This window comes from Octopus bimaculoides, chromosome 3 (assembly GCF_001194135.2).
Source record: "Octopus bimaculoides isolate UCB-OBI-ISO-001 chromosome 3, ASM119413v2, whole genome shotgun sequence".
NCBI classification, from domain to species: Eukaryota; Metazoa; Mollusca; class Cephalopoda; order Octopoda; family Octopodidae; genus Octopus; species Octopus bimaculoides.
In genome coordinates this window covers 80312516-80334513 of record NC_068983.1, presented here as the reverse complement: position 1 = coordinate 80334513, position 21998 = coordinate 80312516, and the positions used below count along the sequence as shown (strand labels likewise).

At 34.6% G+C, this 21998-nt stretch overlaps 1 protein-coding gene across 3 annotated transcripts in view; it reads left to right on the top strand.

Moving 5' to 3' along the window:
• The window catches only part of LOC106876011 (30S ribosomal protein S11), a 43961-nt gene that overhangs the window by 11744 nt on the left and 10219 nt on the right, over positions 1-21998 (top strand). For all 3 annotated transcript variants that reach the window (XM_014924379.2, XM_014924378.2, XM_014924380.2), the window contains exons 2-4: positions 10390-10472; positions 13117-13258; positions 14323-14450. In XM_014924379.2, coding sequence (XP_014779865.1) covers positions 10394-10472; positions 13117-13258; positions 14323-14450 — 349 coding nt within the window. In that variant the 5' untranslated portion in view covers positions 10390-10393. The remainder of the gene's footprint in view (positions 1-10389; positions 10473-13116; positions 13259-14322; positions 14451-21998) is intronic.

The window sequence follows — 21998 nt, the reverse complement described above, 5'->3', positions numbered from 1 at the left end:
GTGTGTGCAATATATATTTTTATTATATGGAGTGGTTGTGTGGTAAGTAGCTTGCTTACGAACCACATGGTTCCGGGTTCAGTCCCACTGCGTGGCACCTTGGGCAAGTGTCTTCTACTATAACCTCGGGCCAACCAAAGCCTTGTGAGTGGATTTGGTAGACGGAAACTGAAAGAAGCCTGTCGTATATATGTATATATATATATATATATATATATATGTGTGTGTGCGTTTGTGTGTCTGTTTGTCCCCCCACCATCGCTTGACAACCGATGCTGGTGTGTTTACGTCCCCGTAACTTAGCAGTTTGACAAAAGAGACCGATAGAATAAGTACTAGGCTTACAAAAGAATAAGTCCTGGGGTCGATTTGCTCGACTAAAGGCGGTGCTCCTCAATGCTGAATCACTACTTGACCTAATGAAGAAATTTCAAGTGTGGAAGTAAGGCCCGGAATCTAGGGGCCTTAAAGTTAATTTAGCAAAAACGAAAGTCCTACTAATTAGGAAAACAGACAAATCACACTTACACTCAAGGAGATGCCCTGCTTGATATGTAAGAAGGGTGATGGTTGAAACTCCATACATTGTACATAGTGCAAGCTTTGGACACCTGAGAGGTGTAGCAGCATCACAGGAAGGTTAACAGAGAGAACAGTCTTTGTGTGTGGCAAGTATGATGATGGTGTGTGTATGTGTGTGTGTGCATTTGTGTTAGTCCTCCTCCACTGCTTGGCAACTAGTGTTGCATTGTTTATGTCCCTGTATCTTGCAGTTCAGCAAAAAGAGTGACAGAATAAGTACCAGGTTTAAGAATAAAATAAGTACTGGGATTATTCATTTGACTAAACCGCTCAGGGCCCCAGCATGGCCATGGCCTTATGACTGAAACAAGATAAAAGATATAGGTGCAGGCGTGGTTGTGTGGTATGAAGTTTGCTTCCCAACCACATGGTCCCATGTTCAGTCTCACTGCATGGCATTTTCAGCCAGTGTCTTCTACTATAACCTTGGGCTGACCACAGCCGTAAGTGAATTTGGTAGATGGAAACTGGAAAAAGCCCACTGTATAAATGTATATATATATTTCTTTGTGTGTGTGTCTTTGTGCCCTCTTTTTGTCCCCCACCACCAATTGACAACTGGTGTTGTGTGTTTACATTCCTGTAACTTAGCGGTTCAGGAAAAGAGACTAATAGAATTAATACTAGGCTTAAAAATGTCCTGGGGTTGATTCGTTCAACTAAAACAACCCTTCAAGGTGGTACCCAAGCATGGTCACAGTCATGGGACTGAAATGAGTAAAAAATAAAAGATATTAAAGATATTAAAGTTTAAGTAAATACTTTAGTTAAATTTATATTTGGCTTGGGAATACTATATCATTTGACAGCTTGAACACTAAATTTATATGTTTCTTGTAATTAAATTAACTATGATTTGATTTTTCAAAGTATTATGTTTTTGATATATGGTATGTGTTTTGTTATGTTGAAACATTTCTTAATCATTTAAATGCATGTCTTAGTTCCCTGGGAGTTTGAAACTAAAATAAATTTTCTTCATTTCTTTCTATCCTATTTATTATTATTTATCATCATACAATTTTTTTGTGTTGTTTTTACTGATGTAACTAACCTGTTTTTCAGTACTTTTCTATTTTAGACAATCTTTGACAATGCTAGTATTTGTAAAATCAACACTATCACACATACACTTTATATTGGAGATAGCAAAGTCTTTTTGTTTTTTTTTTCAAACTGCAATGAGATCTTCATCTCACAAGTTACTTGGTGATCCCATTGGTGTTGATGCCACATAAAAAACACTAGTGCTGGTGCTACATAAAAAGCACCAGTGCTGGTGCCACATAAAAAGCACCCAGTATACACTGTTAAACTGATGGTGTTAAGGAGAGTGTCCAGCTGTAGAAACCATATCAAAGCAGACAATGGGGCCTGGCACAGCTCTCCAGCTTCCCAGCTCCTGTCAAATTACCTAACCCATGCCAGCATGGAAGAAGAACATTAACTGGATGATGATGATGATTGACAACTAGCTGATTTTAATCCTCAATATTTTTTCTTACAAAAGAAAAATGTCCATCGTTTATCTTTTACTTGTTTCAGTCATTGGACTGTGGCCATGCTGGAGCACTGCCTTGAATTTTAGTTGAACTAATTGACCCCAGTACTTATTTTCTTTTTAAGCTTGGTACTTATTCTATCAGTCTCTTTTGCCTAACTGCTAAGTACGGGGACAAACAGACGCAAAGATACACACACACAGCCATGACTACAAAAATTATTTCCCACATGTTGTGGTGTTTCATATACTGAAACATGTAACCTACATTTTTATGGAGCAGGGAGGATGTAACCCACCCCTCTCATAATTTTCACTATATGAAATGTTTATAGTATTCCAAACTCTGAAACACTTGTAATTTGCATTTAAAGTAAAATTAAATCCATTTAAAAAAAAATTCTGTTCTTCCCATACCTTTGGAACAGCAACTACCCACTTAAATGGTTTTGTTTTTTTTTACTTTTGTCGTTTTTTGTCATTTTATTCTATTCCACATTCTGAAGCAATTGTAATTCATATTTAAAGAAAAGAGAAGTCTTACTCCTACTTCTTGCTTTCATCGTACCTTTCACAGTTTTAAAATAGTCAAACATTACAAGTGGATGTGTGGAAAAACAAAATTATAATTTTGAAAGAAGTATCTATAAAACGATAATTTGAATTGTTCAAAATGTAGAAAAGAATTTTTTTTAATTGAAGAAAAGTATTGCGGGAACAAAAATATCTTGTTTTCCTCCCTGTCTATCATATCAACAGTCTGTCCTAACTAAAACAATATACAGGCATACTTCACCCTACATCGTTAATTGGTTCCAGGAAACACAACTTGAGTCGAGAAATTACTTAAGTCGAATTAACTTGTCTCTTGGCTAGGCTGAATTTATTTGTCTCTAGGTTAAACTGATAACAACCATTCTCAGTTCCGTACTTTATTTATGAATGCATTTTCAATAATACATGGTTAATAAAAACCTATTTTAAGCTTACAAACAAATAATTTTTATTCTTTAATACACTACAGTAAAAAAGAGAAGTAATCTAAATTTATGAATACAATTTGGCGGTGTTTACTGTACATTGAAGACACTTTATTAATGAATGCGGTTTGCAATAAGACATGGTAAAATGAAAGCCATTTTTAAGCTTAAAAAACAAATTCAGTAATTATTATTATTTTGCAATAGTAAAAAGAAAACTAAATTATTTTAAATTTAGCAGTTGTAGATAGAATTTGGTGATTTACATCGCGGATGTAGATGGCTGTGGATTATCAACATCAACAGCTGACTCTGGCTGTTCTTGTTTGATGCGCTTAAAAAATTGATTGAGAGTTCTTTGAACTGTCTTCTTTTCCTCAAGGATTACATTATAAGGAGCAAAAGCTTTGTGACAAGCTCCCATAATCTTGCATTGAGCCTTTGGATCCATATCCTCGAACATAGAAAGACCTTTTTTGAAATATGCAAATGCTTGCTGCATTTTCTTAATGGTAAAGTGACTTCTTCTTCTTTTTTATTTTGCTGCTCATGAAGCTCTATCAAATCCTTGTTCATCAGGGGCTGCTTGTCTTTTTCAAATAAATCTCTGAAATCCTCCTCCTCCAAATCCATTTCCAGTTCTTTGCTCATAGTCACCACCTTTTTGTTGATGTCAACATTATCAAATCCCTTAATATCATTCATGAATTGCAGGCATAGCTTCTTCCGTACACCATTCATAGCCATGCTCTATACATCATTCCATGCCGCTGCTATGTTCTGTACAGTCTTGTAAATATCGTATCGCTTCCAAAAGTCACGAAGTGTGATGGACTCGTCAAGATCAGTTGCAGCTATTGCTTACTGTAGCATACGCTTCATATAGTAACATTTGAAGATAACAATTATTCCCTGATTCATTGGCTGCAGAAGCGACGTGGTGTTCAGAAGGAGGTATACAACGGTAACGTTGGGGTCAAAATCTATGATGTTTTGCAGTACTTCTCTGCTGCTGGGATAAAATGATTGAAGAACCAATCTTCGAAAACAACAACAGTAACCCATGCTTTTGAATTAGCCATCCATATAACAGGGAGAGATGCCATGGGTATGTTCTTCAGGGCACTGGGGTTGTGTGTGTGATACACAAACAATGATTTTAACTTGAAATCTCCTGCACAATTACTTCCCAACATAATGGTTATACTTTCTTTTGAGACCTTGTAGCCTGGAGTAGTTTTCTCCTCCTTGGAAATGAATGAACAGTCTAGCAATATTTTCCAATACAATCCAGTTTTGTCAAATCTGTTTGGGAAGAAACTCATTTTCTTCAATGATTTTCTTTAATGCATTAGGAAATTCCGCTGCTGTTTGATCGTCAGCTAATGCACTTTCACCTTGCTTCTTAATGGAGTGATAACTTCACTCCTGAAATCTCATGAACCATCCTTGACTTGCCTTGAACTCTACATCTTTCTCATCTGGATATTTTTTCTTCAGGTCCTCAAAGGCAACACTTTCTTGTGAATGATTTCTTGACTAATAGTAGCACACTGATGATTCAGCCTAACAATCCAAACAGAAAGACTTCCCATTTCTTTAAGGATTTTGCCTCTTTTCTTGTTGATGACAGTGTTCTTCATCCCTGGGGCTTCAGATTTGATATGTACTAAAATCTTGTCCTTATTATGTACAATTGTTGATACAGCTGTCTGACTCATCCCAAAAGAATGTGCAATTACTACCACTTTTTCACCTTTTTCATGACGTTTTATAATAGCCAGTTTATCTTCCAGTGTTATAGCATGACGCTTAGCACTTTCACTATGAATTTTCTTAGGAGCCATGGGGGCAAAAAATAAAGTTACAAATTGATGAGAATGAGAAAGTAGCTGATAAACAGACGTAAACAAATCTGAATTCAAAACAATTGCGGGAATCACGAATGATAACTACGCCTAATGTTAGATATTGGAACTGCAGTGCAATATGAGCTCCAAAAGACTGATAAATAAGAAAACACAGCTGATTTCATGATTTCATTCACTAAGCTACACTATTTTATGGTGTGTATCTTAATATTTACTGTACATATTTTAATATGATTTTATATGCTTTTATTCTTATTTATTGTAAAGTAACATGATTTTATGTGCTTTTAATAGTTTTCTATTCCAATATATGTGGCAGACAGACGTAAAGTTGAGTAAAATGACTTGACTTGATTTTTATTTTTCCATATATTATTTTTGAAAACCGACGGATAATCGAGAATGACTTAAATCGAAACAACTTAAGCTGAGGTATGCCTGTATTTCTGTTTGTTTTTGTCTTGTGTGGGAAATGAAAAGTGGCATATAAAATTAGATTTGATGTAGTTTATGACAATGCAAATCAGGTGTTAATATATTTGCTTTGTGTTTTTCTCTTAATTTAATTTTTGTGTCATTTGAGGAAAAGTATGAGAAAATGAAATCACGAAAAATACGGAAGAAATGAAACAAAATATATTCATTTTAATTGCGAATGGTTCAATGAAGGGGGAGGAATAAGATTTTTTTTAATGTGAATTCCAAGTGTTTCAGAAGGTGTGGAATATAATAAAATGATTGAAAATAATGAAAAAAAAAAAAATCATTTTAGTTGTTTCTTGGTTAATAAGCAGTTCATGGTTGTAAATAAAGTGCAGGTGAATTGTCAAAAAAAAAAAAAAAAAACCCCCGTGACACCTGTGGTCTACCAACATTTGCTAAAAAAAAAAAAACAACTCCAATTGCTAGTACAAAACACTGGCCCATTATAAGGCATAGGATATTGCCAGGAACACGTTTGATATCTGATGGGTGGGATTCAATATTATACTCATGAAGGTGTCAATCATTCCCTCGATTTTACTGATCAAAAAATGGCAGTATCCATACACAGGCTATAGAAGAGTGATTGATGCTTGCCAAGAAGAAAGATGATAAAATGGGAAAGTAAATTGTTGTCACTTCTGGTTTTTTAAGGACAATTTACTTTCACCTTTTTACAACAGTAAACGGCATGTTAACTGGTTGCTGTTCTAAAGGTATGAGGGAGAGGGGATGACATTTAAAATATATGGATTAAAAAATTTATTTTTGCTCTTAAAATGTTGGGTATGGATCTTGTTAAATTTCTTCCAACTGCTTGAAGTTTTTCAAATTTTCACCAGATTATTGTAAAACAAAATGTAGATCTGATGCAGTTGCACATGCTAATTACAAAAATCGCATTCTACAAATTATTAATATAATGGTTACAAGCATTTAAAATTATGCAATCTTAGCCAATCGAAGCCTCAACTGCTAAACATACAGGAAGTTCCTGTGGGAACAGCATACATGAAACCTTTACGTCATCTCTCGAACTGTTTGGTATAGCAGCCAAATCTTTCTTAAGCTACACCACAATGTCTAAAGAGGAGAAAGAGACAACACATGCTACATCATCACTTATTTTCTTGCTTGAGGCAGGCCCAAGTGGTTTCCTCTTGTTGAGTGTTAATAATAATAACTAAATGAAAGTCAACCTCTAAGGGTATAAACCTTTTATCAAACTTACTACCATTAAAACACTTAATGGGTGTCCAAATCAATATTAAATGTACTTTCTCTTATGGTTTTACAAGGTTTGGTGGCAGACAAAGAATATCATCTATACCACCAGCATTGTCAACATTTGTTGTTGTTGTTGGCACTCCATCGCTTACGACGTCAACGGTTCCACTTGATCCAATCTACAGAACAGCCTGCTCGTGAAATTAACGTGCAAGTGGCTGAGCACTCCACAGACATGTGTACCCTTAACGTAGTTCTCGGGGATATTCAGCGTGACACAGTGTGACAAGGCTGACCCTTTGAATTACAGGCATAACAGGAAGAAAGAGTGAGAGAAAGTTGTGGTGAAAGAGTACAGCAGGGTTCGCTACCATCTCCTGCCGGAGCCTCGTGGAGCTTTAGGTGTTTTCACTCAATAAACACTCACAACGCCTGGTCTGGGAATCGAAACCGCGATCCTATGACCACAAGTCCACTGCCCTAACCACTGGGCTATTGCGCCTCCACATTGTCAACACTATACGTCATACGAAAAACATTTGGTAACCAGTTCTTTCTTTACCATCACCACTGCCGCTGCCACCTTTTTCTGTTAAACCTTCAGAAAGTACATTTATTATTGATCTGTGGGGCTCAGTGTTTTAAGGGTCATGACTTCATTAAAGATTATGTCTGTGGAGATTAACTTTAAATTAAATGTCGCACTATGCGTTGTCCTTTTGCCCCAACCCTGTTTTGTTTCTAAGACATTATGGTGTAGTTTAAAGGCAGATTTAGCATAAAGATTTCGTGCATGTTGCTCCCACGGGGACAAACAGTTACAACTTCCAATATTTGGCACTTGAAGCTTTGACTGGCTAATATTAGGTAATTTTAAATGCTTGTAACTGGTTTTAGTAAGTTTCTAGAAAAAAAAAAAGAAAAAAGAAACTGAATGCAATTTTTGTTATTCAAATTACATTTTTGAAAATAATTTGGTGAAAATTTGAAAAACTTCAAGTGGTTGGAAGAAATTTAGCTTCCAAAGTACATGTGTTTCAGAATATGGAATATCATAATGTGGGGGAAAGAAATGTGTGGTGACGGCTATCATGAAGATACTAGAAGGGAAGGGGTTAGGGGGCAAACGTTTGAAAACTTTGGATTTAAAAGATGTTTTTTTGTTTTTTTTGTAGCAAAGGCTTCCCACATTGTTTTGAAATGTGTAATGACCGAAAAAAAAAAAAAAAAATCGAAAAATCTTGGCCAAAATGAAAAAAAAAATTCCAACTTAAGTGGAACAGCTATTCTGAAAGTCTGCCAAAATATGGTGGACATAACAACCTAGATTCTAAACAGCACGAACACATTTGCTATGCATCTCCAGGAAACAATTGTATACAATACTAACTCTACAAATAAGCTATACTCAACTAAAATCTTCAAAGTAGCTTTAGATGCTAGGTTTTCAAATAGCTGTTCTCTCATAGCAGTCTAATGTACAATTAAAACTCTCTCTTTGCAATCTGACCTATTACTAAAACTGCATTTAAAAACTAGGTTTTCTCTTTGTAGCCAGAAAATCATTCAGTATCTATTAGTTGGTGAATCTCTACAAAGGTCAAGTATAAACCACATTAGAGTATTGTCCACATTATATCTGGGACAGCACTGCTACTGCTAAATATGCATGTAAACATCTGAGACCATACAACTAAAAGAAGGTCATCTACCCATCCTACTTTGTGATGGAAATCAAACCACTGAGTATTAAAATAAAAAATGAAATAAAAATTAACATGTGACTTGGCATTTTATAATATTGAACAAATGCAGACTGTGTAGTTAAAGGAGTTTGCTTCCCAACCACATGGTTCGGGGCCCAGTCCCACTGCGTAGCACTTAGTGAGTGAATTTAGCAGACAGAAACTGAAAGAAGCCCATAACTTAGTGGTTCAGGAAAAAAGTACTGGAGTCAGTTTGTTTGACTAAACCCTTCAAAGTAGCACCCCAGCTTGACTGTAGTCCAATGACTGAAACAAGTTAAAGATAAATAACCTGTAAGTGCAGGAGTGGCTGTGTGTTAAGTAGCTTGCTTACCAACCACATGGTTCTGGGTTCATTCCCACGGCATGGCACCTTGGGCAAGTGTCTTCTACTATAGTCTCAGGCCGACCAAAGCCTTGTGAGTGGATTTGGTAGACGGAAACTGAAAGAAGCCCATTGTATATATATATATATATATATATATATGTGTGTGTGTGTATATGTTTGTGTGTCTGTGCTTGTTCCCCCAACATCGCTTGACAACCGATGCTGGTGTGTTTACATTCCCGTAACTTAGCAGTTTGGCAAAAGAGACCGATAGAATAAGTACTAGGCTTCCAAAGAATAAGTCCTGGGGTCGATTTGCTCGATTAAAGGCGGTGCTCCAGCATGACCACAGTTCAAATGACTGAAACAAGTAAAAGAGTAAAGAGAGTAACCTGGTATGATTTTCAAAATTATCTGATAGACATTATAAGCAAATCCAATAGAGAAATTGGCATATTGCTCTTTTCTGTTTCAAATTGGTTATAATGTTTTAATAGTATTAAAGTGTAAGCATTATTACAAGGTAGATTTTTTTTTCCTTTTTATTTTAGAAAGCTTAATGAAATAAACATATTATAACATGCTGTTAATCCCTCATATAATAACTAGTTTCATCTTTTAATTGTGGATTTTCCTATCTGTTGGGTTTCTGCAAGTATGTAATCCTAAAACCATCAACTACCTGCTCTTGTTTTAGCTATGTAATTAAGGCATTTGTTTTAATACAAAATGGTTTGGGGGCTCAGTCCCAATGAGCAGCAGCACCTTTGACAACAGTTTTGTTTTTTTTCTCTAGCCTCATGTTGACCAAAACTTTGTATGACATTTGGTAACTGGAAACTTTGTGGAAGCTCCGTGGAGAGACCATTCCTGTTCTTGGATGGTAGAATTAATTTAGTATCCATTTTAACACCACCTGGCCCTTGTGTACTTTTGGCAGAGTACACCTTTTATAAGCATTCATGTCTGGTCTCTGGTCTGAGTACAACTTCTTCTCTTCTTTCCATTCGTCACAGGGAGACTTATGATAAGAAGATCCTTAAAAAGGGGCATGAGTGTTACTCTTTGTCCTCTGACTAAACTATTAGAATGAAAAAAAAAAAAAAAAAATATATGAAGGTGATTTTGAACTGACTTCATCTCACCAGAAGAAAGAGAAACACAAATAAACAATGAAAGAGTATTTTCATATCTTTTATTTATATAAAGTATTTCACAAAATTTCATCAGTTTCCATTAGTAAAATTTGCATTGCAATATACTAACAGGTTAACACTTTCTTGTATAAATAAACCTGTTGTATTCCAAATGGGGAAAAAATCCTTCTGAATTCATGAATATAAATGTTTATATTACAAATTCCAAAAACAACTTTATTCTTCTCTCAAAAGAAATAAGATTTTTTTATCAGTTTGTTTTGTTTATGTTTTTATTGTTGTTGATGTTGTTGTTAGACTTAGCTGCTGAATAATTAAAATCTCTTCATTTATTTCATAATCATCAGTTACTCATTTATTATCCTGATTTAGTTTGTTTTTGTGAATTGCTAAAATATATTTAAACAAACTAATGAACAGTTATACAAAACTAAAATTTTGTAATATAAAAGTATTAATTTTATCTCGTCTCTTTCTTGTATATTTATTCCAATCACTTTTTGTTTCATTTACAGAATAATGTTGTCCTCAGTGTTACGAAATCTTGGACAGTCATGTGTAAGTTCTCCCTTGAAAAACAAAGTTTTATCTGTCAGTGGTAAGTATCACTCTTATTTTTCACTTTGTTTTTGCATTTACTTTTAAAATTATGCTATTTAGTTTAGTGTGTTCTAAATTACAAGCATTTAAAATTATCTTTTTTGTAATGATTATTACGTCTAGGTTTCTAAGTTTCATTTTTAGAGGTCATTAATCTTTTGTTGTGGGGAATTCAGCAGTGAAGATATCTCCTATGATCAAAGACAAACTTAGTTGTGTGGCCATTAAATATTGATTTCTGGTATCTTGTATAGGCACAAGGCCTCATACTTATGTGAGAGGGGAACAAGAAGGTGCTGTCCATGTTTTACATAAAAGTGTTCCTTATCTAAACAAAGTAAACCAATTACATTCAGCAAGGAAAACCAGATTTAAGATTTGACTGCTTGGAGCTAATCTATGGTACTCGTAATATAACACTCTTATATATCACAAACTATATTTGGGTGATTTTGCTTCATAATGTAATTATTTACATCATTACTTTATTACTATTCTTTTCTTTAATTGTTTAAGAGGCCCTACTTTTGGTGATGGGTATTTTCTCTCCTCCTCTTCTGACTAAATGATGGATAAGAAATTTATGTCAGTTACTATAAATTCTGTAGCTAATCATGCAATAATTGTTGCACCTATCAGCAAGTCACGTACTCGTATGTTTCTCTGATTTGAAAAGTTCAATATTTCAGCATTGGTTATTGATTTATTAATTTGTTCATTTTATTTGACTAATTTGGCTCTTTGTCAAATCCTTAGGAATTTTGAGACAGTTATTTAACGTATCTTTAGAAATACAATGTTTTAAAATCTTTTCATCATCATTATCCTTCCATGCTGGTATGCTAACAAGATTTACAGTGTGCAATGCAACACTCTGAAAGTGGATTCACTGTTTGGTTGTTGTAAGTCTGTTCTTGTTCTATAAGTGTAGTAGCATTTTGTGAAGCAGAAGATATTTTTCTTTAAGATACTTAATGGAAGTGGAGCAGTGCTGAAGATCTTTGCATGCTCTTCCAAACTACTGACATTATAGTTGATAGTTTCAATGCCAGTAGCTCAATGTCTGCAGAGAAATAATTGCAGAAGGTTGCAGTGCTGAGGGAGAAAGGAAAAAGAGAAAATTATTTTGTGTAGGATCTGAGAGGTGAGGACATAGTTGGAACAAGAGGAGGAGAGTCATGTAGTTGTGGGTGAAAAGGGTGCACAGGTAACTATTTCAGAGGTAGAACCTATTGAAGTAATAATAGAAGAGGTAGAGAGTGCAAATGGAGTTTGTCTGAGCCAATGACTGAAGCAAGGTATTCATAACTGAATCCTTGTCAATCAGTTGAACAGCCTTCATTGGGGTGCAGTCTGAGATGCATACTTGAAAATGTTCTCTAAATTGGATGGGTTTGTGAAAGTTAACTGAGTACATCATTACTTCTTATGCCTGTTCCTTTATATTAGTAAAAGCAGAGTGAATTTGTAATGTAACTTCCAGCCAAAATATCTTTATCCATAGTTTTAGCATTGGCACGAACCTACATTACTTTGGATGATACATTTAGTGGTTTGTCTGCTTTTAAGTACATCAATACTGCTTTTTGTTGTGAAAAAATTTTACTTGTTTTTTGTTTCTCTTTGAATATTTTATATATTTCTTGACCACTAGATTGCTTTGGGTTAATGATCATTTTATTTGTTTTTTAAATGTAAGTTAAACTGGATAAGAGGATCAGTACTCATACCATAACTGCAGTAAAGAATCTGGTTGGGGAGAGAACTAAGGGTTGGGTGTGAGTGCTTGCATTAAATTGGCTTAGGTCCAGGTGGTGAAATTAAACTGAACTGCATCTTATGCCTGTAGTTAATATTTTCTTTAAATTAATGCAAATTAATTTTAAATAAAGACGGGTGGAAAATTTGGGCAAAATCTAAATCCAAAGTAATATTTTGCAGAAGAAACATTGAGTTTGTCTTTATAGAGACGAGAAGTAATGAGAAAAAGAGAGATATGTGCAGACATGATGGAGTGTGGCATTGAATTAATTAGAAGAGGCAATTGTAGAAAAACAGAAAACGTAGAATGTTACATATTTTACTTGAAAAGTAAAATGGGAAATAAATGTTATAATTTCAAGAATTTGAATAAATAATATATTATTTTTAAGCTTAGAAATAGCATATGTTGTTAAACTGTTTCATGAAAAATAAAGTGATCCTTCAACTTTATATTAAATTTGCATGATTCATGCAATCAACATTAGTAAACAGCTCTGATATTTCACTTGTAATTAATTGCATTAACTGAAATAATAGTTAAATATAACTCTGATTTAAACTAATTCCATATCATTTCCTTTTAGAATGTTTAGATTAGATCTTACAGATTGTCAGGTTAGTGGTCTCTCTCTCTCTCTCTCTCTGTCCCCCCTTTCTTTTGAGATGCATAAAACTCCTCAAATGTGGATGAGTTATTTGAAGATTTGGCTGTGGTGTTTGTGTGTTTGCAATTAGAAGACGAGAAAAGAAGGGGTTGTGGTGTGATCATTTGTAGCAAATACTTAAAGACAAAGTTTTAGGAAGTATAAAGAACAGATTTAGATGAATTGTTTCTTTTAAGTATTTTGAACTATTTACATTTGATTTATTAAAATCAGGCAATCCACTACTTCTGACTCAAGCGATTCATATCAGCTTTCCAAGAACAGTGTTGGACAAGGACAACCGTCTCAAAAAATGGACACAAATGGAAGCTAAGGAGCGATTATATCTTAGCGACACAGCTGAAGTTGACGCCAAGTAAATCTTTATCTTGCTTTTTGTTTTTACTTATTTAATCTCTGAAAGTTCAAATTCCTCTGTTAACTGTTTCCAAACAACAGCCTCATTATTTCATTGTTAAAACATACCATTATTACTATTAGTTAGCCCCAGATCATTTCTGGATTGAGCAGACCTGTATTCAAAGGCAATCCAGCTTTGACCATCCTATTCTTATATTTTCTAGAGATAAAGTATCTAAGATTACATTATTAAATGTATCCTTCCCATTAAAAAAAAAAAAACATTAAGGTGTTGTTTGAGGGGTTGCTGATTTGAATAATTGTCATAGGGAAACCCCCTGGTGGACTTGTTGAAATAATACATGAATAAATTCTAAACAATAACATTACCTCAAATTTAATCAATAAAAACTCTTTTTCAAAACTCCTTTCCATAAAAACCTAATTATCACTCCACTCAAATCCACACACCCAAAGATGATTTTAACTCAACAGAGACTATATGAAGGCAAAATAACTCTAATGTATTGAAGTCACTGTCAACAACATTCTTGTATAAGAATAATAAATTTGTACTCTACAAAAGTATAGAGTAACCCATCAGATTAATGTAAAATTGTTTTTATAACTGAACATAAAAGCAAACATTAATACACATATGCACATGTCTTTCTATTTGCCCACTACCACAACCTGACAACTGCTGTTATTTTGTTTATGCTTCAGTAACCTAGTGATTTGGCAAAAAGAGAAAGAATGAGTCCCAGACTTTTAAAAAACAAATAACTACTGGTGGGTGTGTGACTTATCCGACTAAATACTACAAGGTGGTGCTCCAGCTTGACTACATTCTAATGACTAAAACAAGCAAAACGCGCATGCACGCACGCACACACACACACACACACACACACACACACACACACACACAGTGTGTGTGTGAGTGAATTCTGTACAGTTTCTGCACACTAAATGGTACCAAAATGCATTATTTTTTTTTAATTGTGAAAACAGAAAATAATAATAAATAGTATGTGTTTTAGTATGAATTTTATATTACAATTTTTTAATATTTTCCAGTCCTGACATTTTCCCTACTCTCAGAACACCTGACATGCTAGTTGATGGTGTACCCTACAAGCACTTGCATATAGCTCACATCAAAGCCACCAGAAACAATACTATTATAACAATTTCAGAGCATAATGGTAAGTACATGTTTACATTATAGACATCATCAGCTTTTTTTTTTTTAGTTTAGCCATAGATTTAAGCTTGAAAGTATAGTTATTTTGTGATGCACTTAGGAGGCAAGATACATAACTCTGTTTGCTTCAGGCTACACCTTTCACAATTGACTCCTTATCAATAAGGGCAACAAACCGACTTCAAAAATAATTCCCCTCTCTCTAGCATTGGAAATCTTTAAATTTGCATGTTACATCCTACCCATAAAAATAGTTGTTAAACAGCAAAGAGGAAAAAGAAAATGAAGAGAAAATGTATTTTGTTTTCATATTTGCTTATTTATATCAGGAAAAGTATAGACAACATTTCTCTCTTATTAACTTAGTTTCATTTCAGAAATAGGAGAATAATGAAGCAGAGCTGCTGGTGGTGGTGATGGTAGTAATCGATATGTAAGGATTTTGGGAACTGGATTTGTTTAAAGGGGTTGGGCTAAAGAAATACATGACACCCTAAAGAGATATGTAACTGAAATTGATCACCGTAAGGTAGTGTTTTGCAACCAATTCTATTCAACATTGTACTTCGATTTTAAAATACTTGTACCTCACCATGAACAAGATTGGTATATATATATATATATATATATATATATATATATATATATATATATTTAAAGGCCTTTAATTAGAACTTTATTGCAAGTTTTATTCACTTATTTGTTACTTATCTGGCATTCTGAAATTTCATACCCCACCTGTTAGGTATGTACCTTCACTTTGAGAAACACTGCTCACTGCTGTAGGGAGTCAAGATGAGTCAACTAAGGAGCCTCTATGTTCTCAGTTGACCTGCTAGGAGTAGGAGCCAAACCTTAGAAATGACACCCTACTGTCTTAATGAAAGACAGATTGAAACAATGTTGAGACAGGATGGTCATGATCGGAATGCCTCTCCATGCCAATGCCGGAGTCTCTGCATGACTGCTCAACTTGGTAAAAATAGCAGTCAAATTACCTTGAAATCACTCCCTCCCTCACCATCTTAAATAAGGAGAGACTAATTGATTGAGTTCTAGATACCTTAAAAATGTTGGATAGTCATGATTAGAATGTCTATAACCATAGGATTGCTCAGTCATGGTCGACTTGAGGCTAAGCAACAGACGCAGCAATGCTAGAGGTTATAATTATATGCTGTATTGGGCTGGTAACAATTGTAAAACTAATGTTGTAGTCATAGGCATACTATTAGCAGAGAAGGGAAAAGATAGTGTGTTTGGTTTAATTATAATAAGACTATTAACAAAAGAATGTAACAACTATGATATCAGTATGTGTTTGAATTAACTGAAGTAACAAGCTCTATAAGGGAGTTGGTGAGCATTAACTACCTTAATACTTTAGCATTTAAAATGGTCATATCAGGCCCCAATATTCTACCTGTTTAATGTTCAAATTGGCCAGATCTGGCTTTTTACACCTACCCTACAATGTCATTCTAAAAATAGATAATTATATCATTGCAACCTCAGTTACGAGATAATACATAATTCAAAATGGCTGTGTGGTTCTGGTTTCAGGCCAACCAAAGCTTTGTGAGCAGATTTGGTAGATAGAAACTGAAAGATGCCTGTTGTGTATATATATATCTATATATATATATATATATATATATATATATATATATATATATGTATATATATATATATATATATATATATATCTATGTGTGTGTCTTTATGTCTGTGTTTGTCCCACCACCACCACCACTTGACAACCAGTGCCAGTGCATTTGTGTCCCCCGTAACCTAGCAGTTCCGGAAATTGATTGACGGAATAAACATCAGGCTTAAATCAGTACTGGGGTCGATTCATTCGACTAAAAATTCAAGGTGGTGCCCCAATATGGCCGCTGTCTAATGTCTGAAGCAAGTAAAGAAATAAATAAGCATTATATTTGACAGAGTAATGTGAATGCTAAAAGGTTAAAGGAAGAGGACATGTATGCCATAATTATAGTAAGAAGGTGTTATTGGCAGTGTCAGGAAATATTAAGAATGGATGGTGCTACAGCTACTAGTAGCCAGCTGTTGACTTAACTACTGGTGAGATAGGTCTGAAAGCCTGATCAACTATGATCTGTTTAGGGAAAAAGAGAGGCAAACAAATGATTATGATCACAAACTCTTTTCATTGTAAATATAACTAGAGGCTAACAGGAGTCAGTAAAGGAATCTCTACTCGGTTACTCAACTTGCTAGAAATAGCAGATCAAACTTTTCAAATCTTATCTTACTGTCTGAAAAAAAAATCCTCCAAAAAAAACAAAAAATGTAGTGACATAATGGACAGTGTAGTCATGGATATACAATATGCAGCGATTGTGATGACTACAATGTAGTGTTGGATATATGAAAATTATAGAATAGCTACAGTTAAAAGGTTTTTTGATCATAGGTCTGACCTTGATGAGGGCTGACATACGCTAAACAATGACGATAACTATAAGCGAGGTGAAAATTAAGTTATCAAGTTTATATAGTTGTGAAGATGAGAAGCATCAAGTATAGAGAGTTGGAGATGTGTGTCAAGAGTTAATATAAGATCAAATGATTTATTTTATTAGAACATTTAAATACAAAGAAACAGAGATAAATAAAGAAAAGAAAGAAAAAGAAAAAAGCAGCAGAAGATGGAGGGAGAGGGGGTGAAGAGCTAGATATCGCAGAACAAGTGGGGTGCTCAGCCGTGCCCTGTGGTAATGATCGCGATGGCATTGCTGCAGAGAATGGTCATTGATGCTCACTGCAGCAGCCACTTCACCTCTTGGGGCTCATTTTTTTGACAAGCTGCCATTATCCCTATTTTGAAAGAAGAAATTGGTAGTACAGGGTCCTAGAACACCCCTCTTGTTGGTGACCAGCACAAACTGATAGTAGCTGGTTAGGCCCCTACATTTATTGATTTTTCTCCCTTCTGTGTTACAGGCAAGTGACACGGATTTGCAGCAGATGCTGAAAGGTTGGAGCTGGAGAATGTGTCTCTGCACGTCATGTCCTAGACGAGAGATCTGCCTTCCTTAGACTGTTGTTGATAGAAAAGTGTGCTTGAGATGTTTTTTTACTGATAAGCCAGATAAAGAGGGCAAATGAGTATTTGTACTAGTCTCTTACTTAGTAAAAAGTCAAATTATGCACAAAGGAGTTTTTCTTGATAATTATCAGGATAGCAAAGGAAGGAGATGCACAAATTCATTGATTACGTAGTAAGAATCATTGTACTGTAGGGTTGTCATTGTTTAACACTAGATTTGGCCTGGATGAGCAGATTTATAGAGAAAAGCTTTGGTTATATTAATAGCAACAGTCTGACAGAAATTGTAGTAAGGTGGATTAACTGGGTTACAGTATGTAGTTTCATTTTCATAAGTTCTTAGTTCAAATCCCACCAAAATTAACTCTGGTTTATATTATTAGTTATACACTAGTTATTTCCATATCACTCTGATAATAAAAAAATTAGCACTGTTCTTAGACAGATGTTGAGTGCAAATAAAACTTTAATAACCAATAGATTAGTTTCTAAAGGTTATAAAGCATGGCTTTATCATGTAGATGGTTACTGAAGACAGCAACAGATATATAATACATTAAGGTTACTGGTTGAATTATCATCAGAATTTCTTGGAAATGTTGAGAGATGAAAGCGATGAATTCCTCTCATAGAATGAAGCTCTTAGAAGTTAATAATTTTTTTCAAATGCTACAATGGAGAAAAGAAAGTAGAGATATAGAATATAGATGGATGTTTTTCTGCACAATAAAATCATGAGTTCACAGAAGTGACTCTACTTTTAAAGTTCTCATAAATGCTTGAACAGTTTTCACAAATCATTCTTCCTTGCCTAGATTAGTGATCAAATCTCTATATTAGAATATAGAATTAGAATTTTTTCTTTCATTCTTGTAAATACTTTAAATTTTTTTTCCATCATGACATTTTTGGGAGTATCTAGAACTATGTTACCTATTGTATCTGTTTTTCCTTTATGTTGCAATGATTTGGTTGCTATTACCAGCAGGTTGAGTGGTTAGAATTGATAGATAGTTATAGTTTCAGATAAATACTGTGAGACAAGCATTTTGTGAGAAATGAAAAAAAATGTTAAATATTGTTGGCTTACAGAAGGTTTAATCAGTAATCTGGTGGGCAGTGAGAAAGCTAGGCAAAGATGAATGGTTTATTAAAAACTGCTCAAGCATTTACGAGAACATTAAAAGTAGTCAATTAATTAAACTCACAAATTTATTGTGCAGTTAAACACCCATCAATATTTTATCTCTCTGCTTTCTTTTCTCCTCTGTAGTCTTCGAGGAAGTTTATTACCATCTATGTGCCTCCTTCAATGAGAGATCATTGATCGTAACTGCTACTTAATAGTTTTCACATTTCGAACATTTCCAAGGAATTATGATGCTGTCTACAATCACTCATCAATATAGCAAAATCCTCGTTTTATAACTTAAGTTTGAAAAAAAATGTGTAACAACAAACTAATCAGTTGCTATTAATAATCTTAATTAGTACTCAGTATTTAAGGACAGTGCTAATTATTACTATGAGAGGGGTATGAAGATGACTAGTGCATTACTAATAATATAAACCAGAGTTGATTCTGATAGAATTTGAAATCAAAATTTACAGAAACGGAAAGTACATACTGTAAACCAGTTAATCAACATAATACTATTTCTACCAGTTTGTTGCTACTAACATTAACAAAGCCTTTCATAGTCTTATTTCTGAACTTATGGTTTAATCTGATCAGATTAAATCAAGTTCTCAGGGCTCATGATTGTGTTTATTTATTCACCTCTGAATACCTAAAGGCCCTTATTTCTTTTTATCTATCAATTCTTATATTAATGACATCTAGTAATCTGAATAATAACTTCCATTTAATATTTACATTCTCCCTTAACTCAGATTTATTCTTCTTATGCAAACCTATCAAAAGTTAATAATTATGGCACAAATTTTACTTATCTCAAAGAATAAGAAAGAAAAATTCTGCATTAACTTCTCTCTCTTACAAGCAGCCTTCACTTCCAATTTCCTACTCATACATTTTGAGATCATCATCGTCATTCATCTAGCATGGGTTGGCTGAGTAATTTATGGTGCAAGCTAGTCCTTATTTGGAGTTACTCCCTACCTAGATGGGTCAGAGGACTATGCTTCACTTGCATATTCTATTATTTGGTATTATTTTCTATGACCAGATGCCCTTCCTAATGTCAACCTTTTTTACAGGGTGTACAGGGAGGCATATTATGGTATCAGAACTAGTAGAACTGATTTCATTCCCTGTAAGACTTTATTTACTTTCTATTCTGCATTGTTTGCTCTAGTCAAACGTGACTGAAAGGGGTGAGTATAAGAGAAAATGATAAGAGAGCACTGGGGTAAGAGAGAGTTCAGGTATAATTAGAAAAATAGAATGATGGGAGCAGGAAGAGAGACAATGGTAGGCTAGGACATATTGGTGCTTGGTAAGTAGATTGAATAGAAAAACAACAGTATGGTGGAGGAAGGAGTGAAGAGGAAACAGGATAATAGAGAGCATTAAGGAAGTGAGGGTAGAAAGAATAATAGAAGGGGAGTGAAGTATGTCAACAAAGGGGGAGTTATTGTGTGTGTGTGAGAGAAGGAAAGGGGGGGGGAGAGGCGGATTGAAAGATAGTAAAGATAGATGATAGTGAGAGAGAGAATGATAGGTAGCAACAGAGATGGACAATGGTAAGAGGAGTGACAGATGTCAGTAAAGATTGACGTTGAGGATAGAGAGTGATAGTGTTCAAGCCTGGCTGTCATATTTAGTCGGCTCCAGCACCATCCCTTGGTACACAGGTGATGTAATGAAAGATACAGTGGTTGTATAGTACAGTGGACAAGGGAGAGGATAAGCATTAGAAAGGAGAGTAATGAAAATGAGGATTGCAGTAGATGGGGTCTTAACAGGAGTATATTGAGCAAGAGATTATCTTTATTGCAACTCATAAAACTACTGGATTTATCAAAGTCAGCGACATCACTAATGTACATCTGAGGAGAGTTGATTCTCTTTATGGGATTAAAGTTTATCCTGTTATTATTAATAGTTGACTAACATGAGGAAACTATTTAGAAACAAGCCTTTGAATTACAGTTGTATTAATTAATGATTCTGCATAGTGAGTATGTGAAAGGAATTGTATTTAATTGTTTCATTTTGTGCTTCGTTAAGAATGCCCAGATTGATTTACTACTTTTTATTGATAGCCATAATTGGTACTAAAACTAAACTACAACTATCACATGCAAGTATGATTTTGTACCATATATTCAGTATTTTGACATATCTGTGTAGTCACACACAACACAAAGATGTAACAGCTGGAGGGAGAGAGACAGGGCTGCACCAGCAGTCATGTGGTACTAATTTCAGTTGAGTAGACTGGAGTGAATGTGCAATGAAGTGCCCTGCTTAAGGACACAACATCCTATCCAGTTTAGGAATTGAACACTAGAGTACATCCATTCTCTCAATACACAACTCAAGGACACACACCTTCACTAATAGTTGGTAAATATCATGAGTTTAATAATCAATTTTCAAAATTAAACATTTAATGAGCTTCTGAAAATATACCAGACTTACTGGTCTTCATTTATTTCTCTTTTCTTTTGAGAACACATTGATTATTTTCAACAAATATATATATATATATATATATATAAAAAGACATTCGAGCGAGATCGTTGCCAGTGCCACTGGACTGGCTCCTGTGCAGGTGGCACGTAAAAGCACCCACTACACTCTCGGAGTGGTTGACGTTAGGAATGGCATCCTGGTGTAGCCTGGTTCGCCAGTCCTCAGTCAAATCGTCCAACCCATGCTAGCATGGAAAGCGGACGTTAAACAATGATGATATATATGTGTGTGTGTGTGTGTGTACATGTGTGCAACCTCCACACACCCATACTCTTGGTTCCTCAGTCCCCATTCACTTAGAACCCCATCACCACTATTATCACTTTCCAGCTCCAGCTGCTCCCTGTCTAAAATGTGAGTAGTTTTGTAGCTTCTTTACAGCAGGAAATCTGTTCTGTTCTGCCCCCTTTTATATCACTTTAATTATTCATCTTCTAATGTAAAGCCACCCTTTCATTAGTTTGTAGCCTTGCATCGTGAAAGTGGTTGGTTTTAGGAAGGGTATCTTTTGATAGAAACCATGCCAATGCAGATACTGGATTAGGATCCACTGGATCCTGTTAATCCATCCAACCAATGCCAGCATAGAATATGGGCATTAAATGATGATGTTGATGCATCTATCTGTCTGTCTATCGCTTTATCTGTCTATCTACCTCTCTGTCTATCACTCTATCTATCTATCTACCTCTCTGTCTATCACTCTATCTATCTATATATATATATATATATATATATATATATATATATATATATATATATATATATATATATATATATATATATATATATATATATATATATATATATAT